Source organism: Netta rufina (assembly GCF_964035555.1).
Source record: "Netta rufina genome assembly, chromosome: 14".
Taxonomy (NCBI): domain Eukaryota; kingdom Metazoa; phylum Chordata; class Aves; order Anseriformes; family Anatidae; genus Netta; species Netta rufina.
The window spans coordinates 13634948-13646277 of record NC_140137.1 but is presented as its reverse complement, the minus strand read 5'-3'; the positions used below and the strand labels follow the sequence as shown (position 1 = coordinate 13646277).

At 43.6% G+C, this 11330-nt stretch overlaps 1 protein-coding gene across 1 annotated transcript; it reads left to right on the top strand.

Annotated features, from left to right (window-relative positions):
• The first annotated feature begins 4297 nt into the window (after nt 1-4297).
• On the top strand, nt 4298-10134 carry CNOT8 (CCR4-NOT transcription complex subunit 8). The gene is made up of 7 exons (XM_084295385.1): nt 4298-4390; nt 4902-5103; nt 6338-6531; nt 7208-7369; nt 7603-7747; nt 8385-8495; nt 8816-10134. Exons 2-7 carry the CDS (start codon nt 4987-4989, stop codon nt 8963-8965), a joined length of 879 nt encoding a protein of 292 aa, XP_084151511.1. The 5' UTR covers nt 4298-4390; nt 4902-4986; the 3' UTR covers nt 8966-10134.
• The last annotated feature ends 1196 nt before the right edge of the window (nt 10135-11330 follow it).

The following is an 11330-nucleotide window of genomic DNA, read 5'->3' as shown; positions in this document are numbered from 1 at the left end:
CACAGGTGAGAGCATGACTCTGCTTTGAGTTCCTGGGAAGAGAAAGAGCCAGTGCTTGACTGAGTCTCACATGGTGTGAGTTTGGGAAGGAGTTAAAATTGTAATTGCATTTCTAGTCCTCCTCCTTTTTAAAATAATCAGATTATGATAGAAGTCTTTGTTGGGCAAAGCCTTCTAGTTTGAAACGTATTTGCTTAACCTTCCTCCCTTCCTCTCCCCCAAATCTCAGTCAGCTACCTTTACTGTCACATTTACAGAATAAAATTTTACGTTACTTATATTAAAACAAGACAAATTTTGATGGACCATATCTTTCCCCAGCATCTCATTGCCTACCCCTTTTTTCACTGGATAATATCTTTTCTGATTCAGAATACACCAAGTACATAAACAAAAGCATTCATGTCACCACGGCTGTTTCAGCAAACAAAAAAAATCCTTCCAAGTACTTGGCACTGATCTCTTTTGGCATATTACACAGCCCCGAAGCAAACAGCGAGGACCTCAGCTGCCTGCAGTTATTTGCTAGCATTAGATAGAACTGGTGCTATGTAAAATAAAGGCTCTGTTTATTTTTTTTCAATCTAGTTAACACAAAATCTGATCAAACCAAATTCTAAATCCTGCAGTAAATGTAATTGTTTTTCTGATCATGCTCTTAATGGCAAAAGGGAAACAGGCACCAGGCAGTAAAGAATTCCAATACAAACTTTTTTTTAATTTCTATGTATTTTATCATTTCTCCAACAACTGTGTATCAGATCTGCTTTCACTGTATTTTCCATTTCAACTATCAGAAAAGGCTAGTTTGTCTAAGTCATGTTTTAAAATCCATAAAATAATCTGGAATAAAATAAACAGTTACACAGCTTTAATAAAGGAACTGCCATACTTTTTACATTTGTTTTAAAGTTTACATTATTATTCAAGTCCCATCTTTGCTGTCCCCTTCCAGTTCCTGACGCCCAGATAGTCCCAAGTTGAGACTGCACAAGCGCCTGCTTCTCCTTGTACTGTACCCAGTCTCCTATTGCATCGCATCCTCCTGACACCAGCTAAGTCCTGCTGCTGTCAGGTACAGCTGGATAACTGTCTGCAGTGATGGAGTGGCTGCCAACCCCGTTGTTTGGTATTTTTTTCCTTCCTGCTTGAAACTTCTACTTTAGAACTTCATTGGAATCAACCTTTGTAGTACATAGACAGCGGAAATGTTGCCCGGGAGAAGTAAGAGTACGACTGTGAAAGTACAGAACCTATAGAGAGGAGAAAAGTAAGGATAACCTACCTGGTCACCCCTGAAGTTGCATATCAGCCACGCTGTATGGAGAGAGATAAGACTAGATGTGTCTGGTGGGGCTCCTACTGTGCCAAGCAGTGCACAGATTTGAAGGCAACTACCGTTCCTATTTTAAATGTACATATGACACTGCCTTTTAATTATTTCTTCAGAGTTTCAATCATATATTTTCCAGCCACTATGCCCCTGAGCTCTGGCTGCCCGCTCTTTGCTTACCTCCTGCTAAGTGTAGCCTAGGAGAGGTCCTTTGTGTTTATCCAGAGCCCAGAGTTCAACTCCTCACCTTTCACTACTGCTGCGGAAACTTTATGAGGGTTTAGGCAAAGGAGTTGGGGGTGTGTTTCCAGGCAGGAGTTGGCTGTCCCCTCCCAGACAAGTCATGTGAAGCCAGGGCCATGTCACTGGCAGTACTGGCAGCGTTCCCTGCACATGCTGTCACTCGGTTCAGCATTCAGAATACATCTCTGCAGGTAAGGGTTTTTCACCAAGAGATAATGACTGTGTCTGAGAATAAAGAAGGCAGATACACCTTAAAAATAAATAGTTTTTGCAATGCCCTAACTCATGTTTTAAGCACAAAATAGCTAATGCCAGTGCAACTGAATGAGTCAAAGATGTATTTCTTAAAAGCACGAGGGTTACTGCGGATCATGGCCAAAAACAGCAGTCCAAGATTTCGTTGTGTTGGCCTAACTACAGATTTCACCATGAGTTGCTGCATAGTGTCTTCAGTCAGTTGCAGGTACTGGTTCTATCTGTAAGGATGAGACGCAAATAGGTTAGAATGTGCTTGGGCTCAGTTGTGTTTAAATATGCTTACAGACCGTAAAGTCTGTAATTACAGTATTGCAAGATGTAATTTGCAGTAGTATTTGTCTTTATTATGCAGATGTGGCCCTAATCTACTACTTATCTAATATACAGTGTCCTATTATGAACTAAACTCTGAGAATCATGGAATCATTAAGGTCAGAAAAGACCTCCAAGATCATCTAGTCCAACCGAAGAAGTGAGGGTGTTACTTGACATACATTACCAGATTTATTTTTCCACTCAAGGAAAGACAAGGACCATCTCCTCTCCCTCACGGTTAGCTTTGCAAGGCCATACATGTGTGAAGCAATATATGCTGTTGTAAGCAACATCTCAAGCTAGCAGTAGTTAATGCTGCATAGCACAATAGTAGATCTGCAAGCACGAATAGTGATGGTGCCTTGTTGTCTCTGCCTGACTTCTTGCACCTACCATTATATCTATATTTTTATCAATTAACTTTTTCTTGAAGGAATATTCCTGAACTCCCCCTCCCTCAACCAGTGCTGTGTGTCATCAGTATGGTACACGTTTGCTGCTGTTTCATTTCAGATTTAGAAGCTTTGCTGTTTTCATCGCCACTTTCTCTTGACTCATAGCATCAATTCCCTGGTGGGGAGTTTTTTTAGTTCTCAGCTGTTGCTACTAATTGTTATTTACTGTAGACAGCAGACTCAACAGGGAGTAACGCAATTCCTCCAAACTATTTGCACATGTACCGAGGAGGAAGTGGGAATTGGCATCTCAGGAGAATGAACGCTGTCCCGTCCTTTTTTTGGACTTGATCTTGCACTGGGAGGGCTGTTCATCCAATATGCTAAAGACTGTGATAAGCCCGTGAATTTCACAGACCTCAGTGTTCTTTTTTAACCTCTGTTCTATTCAGACACGGGTTATATCTGAAAGATTTATGCCCAGTAGTAACAGACAGATTAGAGCATTAGTCATAAGGATGTAAACTTAATTTACCTGCTGCAGCAAGTCTGGGTCTAGTGCAGGTCAGCAGTAACCTGAAAGCTGCTTCTGTTGGTTAGCCTGGGCCCTAAACTGGTACCGTCACCAGAAACCCTCCAGTTAATGCAATCCCTGCCAAGGCTCAGCTCTGAGGAATGCACAAAATCTGATTTTCTCTTAGTAGAAATGCTTTTTTTGATCAGACACTTCATAAAATAACTTCTCTCTGTTAAAGGTGATAACTTTCTGCCAATTTAGCATGTTGCGTGACTTGCACAACCTGAGTGAAGTTCTGAGCTGAGGAGGCAAAATGGGAACTATCGCCTACAGAGATAAACGTGGCATCAAAACAGAGCTCAGAAGATGCTGACAGCATCAAGGTCGCTTGATAGAGAGCAGTGTCCAGAAAAAACCCTCTCGTTTTACATCTACGTTTCTGCTGAGGCATGAATGCTAAATCTGGGAGACTGAACTGTGCCTGGAGTGCGATAGATACCAAGATTTATGTATTTTTTCCAGGTACTTTTATTTATCTGATTGGTAAGCAGGCAGCTGAGTCAGTGAAGGCTTCCAGCTGACCCCGAATGGTGGGCAGAAGTAATTCTGCAGCACTACGAGGAATGTAATCTGTTTTTAACAGATGCAACCCTGCCCGGGGAGGCTGGCAGCCTGAGCGTGAGGCAATACGATGGCAGCGCTGTGACCAGAGAACCTTCCAGATCAATCACGGATCTGCCATCAGCCCGCAAAGCAACGGTGCTGGCAGCTGCGTGACACCAGAAGCCGTGTCGGGCTGTTTTGGGGAAGTTTTGGTGTTAATGGGACTTAAATAACGTGTCTGGGGCAGAAGCAGCTGAGTGCTGCCACACGGGGCCGGAACAGAGACCGCTGAGGCGAGGCGGCGCTGGCAGGGCAGGGCCGGGCCGGGTGACAAAGGCCCGCACCCCTCTGCCCCCCCCCCCCCCGCCCGCATCCTTTGGACTCGCCCGGCGCTCACAGAGCGCGGAGCTTGGGCGAGTCCATCGCCAGCCTGAGGGGGAGGAATCGCGGCATCGCCTCAGCCCAAGGGCAGCGGCTTTGCGCATGCGCACAGCTCCCCGCGCGGCGCTCCTCCCTCCCAACTCCCCTCCCCTGCAGGCGCGCGCGGCGGGCGCGCGGCACAGGGCACGTTGCGGCGCGCGCGCTCCCGCTCCCCTCGGCTTTCCCCAGCGCTTCTCGCGAGACCCGGCGGCAGGGCGAGGCGGAAATCCCGCCTTAAAGCCCCGGCGGGAGGCCCTGAGTGCGCCTGCGCGGGGCGCCACAGGCCCGGCCCCGGCTTCCGGGCAGGTAGCGGCGGGGGGAGGGGAGAGGTCGGGACCCCTCAGAGCGCCTCAGAGCGCCTCAGGGACCCCTCGGAGCCCCCCCGGCCCTGCCCGAGCTCCCCACAGCCTCCCCGGGCCTGTCCCGGGAGCCCCCCCCCGGGCCTGGGCCGGTGGCGCGGGGCCGCCCCGAGGCGCTCCCGGGGCCGTAACCGGGCTGTGGGGGCGGCAGGGCCCGGTTGGGGCCCGGCTCTGCCTCAGGGTGAGGCCGGGCCTCGCCCAGCGGCCTGCCGGGTGCCTCAGCCCGGGGTGGGTTGGGGTGAGGGGCTCCGGGAGCTGCGCTGTTACCTGTGCGCCCCGCGGGTTTTACCTCAGCTTCTCCTTCGCCGTGTCTGCAGGCTCCTAAAATCCCCCAAATCCTCTAATAAACTTCACGCGGGCTATCGGGAGGTGCAAACAGAGCCGTGAGCTGCTCTGCCGGATCGCTCCTTCCTTCACGTAGATCTTCATGTGAAACACCGTTTCTTCTTCCTATTTAGCAGAGCACACTGATCAGACCGCACAGTTTGCAGCTCTGCCCTGCCATCGGAGCTCGTCAGCTGTCCTTGCCCTGGTTGCTGCAAGATGCCAGCAGCCCCTGCAGAGAACAGCCAGGTTATCTGCGAAGTATGGGCAAACAACCTGGAAGAGGAGATGAGGAAGATTCGAGAGATCGTGCTAAGTTACAGCTACATCGCGATGGTAAATGTTTCATACTTGACCTATTTGTCTCGGTGAAGGGATTTTGGGTGGGGAAGGGGAATAAGCTGGTTCTTAGGCAAGAAATGATTTCCCCTGTTCCTGATCTAACTAAGCTAGAAGTGGTGAAAAAACAGAAAGCTGTTTATGTTCGTTTCCAGAATGTGGTGCATGTGCAGTGTTCTGTTCCTATTGATTGATAGGCAGGGAAGAGGGAGAGCACCTGAAACAACTGAATTAATTCAATATTTAGTCATTCAGTGTGTGTTAGTTTATGGAACAGAAAGTGGAACGGGTCAGATGTACAAAGTCTTTAGTGTTCTGCTGCCCTATTTGTCCTTTGAATTTCCTTCCCCTTTTGGCTATGGAAACTGACGCAGAACTGTAGGACAAGAAACCTGCCAGTGAAAGCTTGTTAGCAGGAGTGCCTTTTCTTGGTGTGGTCAGATGTTGGTTCTTGTGGAAGAAAAATGCTCTGGTTGTAGATAGGATGGTGTGTTCCAGGAAGTTTTATTTAAAAAGACCAGAGTATCCTTCAGTTGGGAGGAATCTCTGCTCTTAATAGTCTCTGTTCACTTGGCAGGAGCTGGTCAGTTACATACGTATTCTTAGTTATGGTACTGTAAGTTATACCACCTTTGATTGGGGATACTGAACTTAAAGACGTGACAAGTCCCTTATAAAAGTGTGGCATAAAAATACACGTCAGAGTCTGTAGAATCCAATGTAGAACAAAGTTGTGCAAATAAATAGAATCTTTTGGTGCCATACACTGATAGGAAATGAGCTTTCGCTTCAATTGTTGTTCTGTTTCATCTCATTGAGAGTGTTCATCACCTGTTTTAATAGCTGTGTTGTAGGAGTGGACACAAAAAGATGTTGGGCAAGAGAGAAATGTTGTAAGATATGCAGGACTGTGTTATTTATGAAAGCTTTTGCGTATGCTGTAGAAGTTATGTGATGTAATCTAAGAGTAAAAATAGTCTAAAAGTTTGGGTTTCAGCAAAGATAGCAGACAATCACTGCCTTAAAAAAAATAATGGTTTTATATAATAGGTGGAAATGATAGAACACTTGTAACAGTTTAATATCTATAATAGAATATGAAACAGGATTAAAAAATAAGTGATTTTTATAGAAGAAGTCACAGAATGCAGCGTTTGAGACCTGCAAGTGTGGAATTGAACATAGTCCTAGTGGAACAAGTGATGAAATAAGATTTGCTTTTCTTTCCCAGGACACGGAGTTTCCGGGGGTTGTTGTAAGGCCGATTGGTGAATTCCGCAGCTCCATCGATTATCAGTATCAGCTCCTTCGGTGCAATGTTGACCTTCTGAAAATTATCCAGCTGGGCCTCACTTTCACAAATGAGAAAGGAGAATATCCTTCTGGGATCAACACCTGGCAGTTTAACTTCAAATTCAACCTCACGTGAGTCTTCTAGGGAGTAGTCTGCTCTCTGCTGCTGAAGTGGTGCTTGTCTTTGGGAAATGCAGAAGCCTGTATGTTCGTCATCAGTGGTTGGTTCTGGGCAATAACAATTCAGATGCTAATACTGATTTTATGGGACCCTATTTTGGCATGGCAGGAGTTGCAATATTTCTGAAAGTCAAAGCCATGCTAAAATGCTGTCCTTAACACCCTTTCCCTTGTTAAATAGCCTGTGCCCAGTAATTCTGTGTGCCTTAAGCTTTGTACGCTTTCTGTATCTACCTGTCTCTATATATTATATAATCATTTAAACAATTAAATCTATCTCTTTCTGCTAAAAAGACATGGATATACTGTTTGCAGCAAAAAGGAAAATCTCTCTCTTTGCAGATCCATGCTAAAATATAAACTGGCATCTAAAGAAAAAACAGTGGAATTGTCACATCTGTTAAAGGGAATGAATCTTGTTAAAGGGAGTGTAAATCTCAACTGCAATCCAGTTAAGATTGCAGATTAGCTTGTTACATATTTAGGAGGGTGCAGTGATGATATTGAAAGTGATGTGATATGAATTGTCTAGAGACACAGGTATGGAGAGACAGCCTAATGGTCACTCCAGTTTTTCAAAATGCAGTGGGTGGGGAATTTTTCTGAAAAAGTTGCTTTTCTCCTTCAGGGAAGATATGTACTCTCAGGATTCCATAGACCTCCTCGCAAGCTCTGGGCTGCAGTTCCAGAAGCACGAAGAAGAAGGGATCGATACCCTGCATTTTGCTGAGTTGCTCATGACTTCAGGGGTCGTCCTTAGTGACAGTGTGAAATGGCTGTCGTTTCACAGGTAGGTTGGAGGTGATCAATGATACTCAGAGGGTTTCCTCAGAGGGTTTTCTGCTTTTCCATGTTGCCTGGAGTTTTATGAATATCAGATTATGTTAAGGTTTGAAAACTATAGGATATTAGAAAGCAAACTCCAAACTACTGAAAACTACTTTCTTGTGAAAAATGTGGTATTAGTACTGATGAGTACAGGTGCTGCCTGTTTATCTAGTTCCTGTATGTTTTTGGTTTCAGTGGTTATGACTTTGGCTACATGGTGAAGCTGTTGACAGATTCCAGGTTGCCAGAAGAGGAACACGAGTTTTTCCATATCTTGAACCTTTTCTTTCCATCTATCTACGATGTGAAGTACTTAATGAAGAGCTGCAAAAACCTCAAGGTACTTGTATCTCCCCAGCAAACAAGTGATGGATAGATAGATAGCAGTGCTGCAAATGGGGAATAAGGCAAATGACAGAACTGCTACGCGTATCATCGCTAAACTGGAGTGCGTATCAAAGCGAATAGCCATGCATACACACCTAGGCTAAGTTCGTATCTAGCAGATGCTGCCTTCCCAGTTTTAAGCATACCAAGTACGTTTAACATGTAGGGGACTTTTGCATAACCTTCTGTATCTAATTTCAGAGGACAGCTGTAATTCAGTATCCTTTATTCTTTCCTATGCAAGGTGGGGCATTTTGTTTTGTGTGACCTGCATGACTTCATTATCTGGTAGACACTCAGAGGGTAGAAAGTAATTTATCTACTGAATCACAGCCTTGTTTCAGGAAAGGGTGGGAAAGGTGCAGCATTTGTAATCTCTGAATATATACCCACAGTCATCTCGAGTATCTGCAGCAGGAAAGCAAGGTACCTAAATCTAGGCAGAGTTTTTTACATTCTTTAATGGTTGTCACCATTTGAGTTCACTCACAGGTGGCATATGTGTTGCTGGAAATTTGTGTTTTGGAGAAGTGTGGCGATTTTGGTAAGACAGGGCTTGTACAAAACAGTCTGGTCTGTTTTCACTGCAGGGCGGCCTTCAAGAGGTGGCAGATCAGCTGGATTTGCAGCGAATTGGACGACAGCACCAGGCAGGATCGGATTCTCTTCTCACAGGAATGGCATTCTTCAGAATGAAGGAGGTAGTGCGTTATTCTTCTTTCTGGTTCTTCTTCCAGTCCCTATCCACCAGTGCCAATACAATTGATGTCGTTGGCGTTCTTGGTTTTTGTTTGAGCCTTGTGGCTGGCACACTTCAAAATGTCAGTAACAGGAAATGTTGATATTGGCACACACTTTTTCCGTTCATGCTTCTTTCCAGTCCTTATTTTACTTCCCTAGCTGAATCCTAGAGGTGGCTGACTTCAGACAAACTCCTTGATTAAGGCTAGGTGCTTTCCAGTTTAGGAAGAAATAGGAACTGTTTAATTGTGCCTCTTTTTTTTTTTTCTCCCCTCTGCAGTTGTTTTTTGAGGATACAATCGATGATGCAAAGTATTGCGGGCGGTTGTATGGCCTTGGCACAGGAGTGGCTCAGAAACAAAATGAAGATGTGGACTCAGCCCAAGAAAAAATGAGTATTTTGGCTATTATCAACAACATGCAGCCATGACAAGTGGGTACCCCTCAGCAGGACATGGTTACTGTATTGGCAGCTGCTGTCCTCAACTATTTTCCCTAAGCGTGTTTCAAAGGGCATCTAAAGTACATAGTCTGCAGAAGACCTTCAGTTTTGCTGAATGAAGAGCTGCATCTTCATTTGAAAACCAGAAGGAGAGAGTTGACTGAATTCCTAATGCCAGCATTTGTGATTTGCCATCTTTTTAATACGAAGGGCAAAAGACACCAACTACTGTGTATACCTCTTTTTTTTCCCTCTTTATACTGTACAGAATCTGCAAGGAGGACTTCAGAGTAGAATATCCAGTAAAGCTAAGGGTCTGGAAATCCAATGAAATCGGACACAGACATGCACATGAATTTGCAAATTGTGCTTTAGAAAGCTTATTTTAAAACTTCTGCATGTTGTGAGGGTCACAGCTTCACCTCATGGTTCGCTTCTTTTATCTTTGTATAGCCTGTGGAAATTGTTCCCTTTGATCACTGCGGAGGTTTCGGAAAGGATAACATTAAAAATGATCCTTGCAGCTAAAACTATTCAGAGATTTGCTTTAACAACACTGGGGATGGATATTACTGGAATTGATTTGATCTGCTCCATAGTTTCTAATTCTGTATGGTACAGGTTTGACTCATGCTGGGCTTTGGCTTAGTTCTTACAGGCATTAATAAACTGTTCTGGAAGTAGATTAAGTTAACCTTTGCTCGAGGACCTCTTGACAGGACCAATATTCTGACTTCAGTCTTCTTCAGCTAGACCTACAAATTTTATTCTTGTTCTACCACAGCTAGTTCAGCACGTGGGTAAACACTTGTCCCTCTTCTCCCCTACTCCTCCAGTCCCCAGTTTTACTATATGCTTAACAAGTGACAAAGTAGCTTCCTTCCTTTTCATTATAAACAGCTGAAAAGCAGCTAGAGGATGGAAGAAGAGTATGGGATTCTGACTTTTAAAACGCAAGCCATTCTATAATAGTTTTTTCTTCCCCAACAGCTCTGTAATGGCATTTCTTTTTTTTAAAAAATCTTTTGAACATGATAAACGTAAAATGCATTTTAAACAAGCTTAACTCTTACTTAGGAGTGACGGTTTAGAGCTGGTATTTAAAATGCTTGTAAATAGTACTTGTTTTTAACTTTTGTAAAATAAATTTTTTAAAACAGGCTTTGTTTTGGATTTTCCATCAAGTACTAAAATTCCTCAGAATTGAGGATTTGTAAGCTGAATTAGTGCTACCTGCATCCTAAAGAGGGAAGATGCTCAAGTTTCTTCCTTCTTTGACTCTTTATGATATGCTACCGCAGTAGTTCTTAATAAAATCGGCTTTTAACTTTTGTCAGCTACTATACAGTAATTTTGAGTTTAAATGTACTCATTCCCTTTTTACTCTTCTGTCAGCACAGGAAGCAGTATTATGGCCTATTTCAGCACAGCTTAGCCACTTGAAGTGACAAATCCATTTTGCTCCTGTGAAGTTCTACTGCTTCATCTCGACTACTTGTTTTGCTTAATAGGAGAGCTGTTTGGTTAAGCAGTAGCTCCCCCTCCTGTTTTTTAAGTGCATGGTAGAGAGAATTTAAGCAAATTTGAATCACCAGCTTATTCTGCAGGTGGATTAATCTTTTTTTCGTTTAACCCCTTACTTTTATCTACTGCTATTTGAACTGTTTTGATGCTGTACTTGCCTTGAAGCAGGAAATGTATCAGTGTCAAGTCTGTGTTCTGACTACGTGAATCTAGAACAGATCGTAATTTTTTTTTTTAAGAGAAATCTTTGTGCTTACCAACTTTCTAAATCTATGTCCTCTTATACTGTGACTTTTTTTTCTGCTGTACTTAAGTTGCTTCTAGAAATTACTAAGATGCTATATTCACTAAGGCTTTCACAGGCTTGCTTTGTCAGGAAGAGTTAGTTTTTATGTTAAGATGGGAGAAGCCTTAAGTAGGCTCTAAGACTGTTAAAAATGTTGCATGTTCAAGACTCCATAATCTGGGATATCGCTTTAGACACGTAAGTTAAAGCACCTTTACAGAACTTACTAGCACCTTATTTTACCCTTGCTATAGTTGGGGGAAAAAAAAAGTTTAGGCACAAACAGTTTCAGGAACAGGTACTTCTGCTTTTCCTGACCTGGAAAAGTCCCTTATCTCTTGCCAGTTATGCTGGAATCAACTGTAACAACTCTTGCCTTCCCTTTTAACTTGTATACTTGGCTTCATTCCACACGGTTTAAGTCATAGCACACAATACTCACTCTATCTAGCATGTTCAATTTATCCTGTACTTAAAACAACAAAAAGACTTGTTTTTAAATGCACTCACCCTTGATTGACATCAATTTATATTCATCAAATT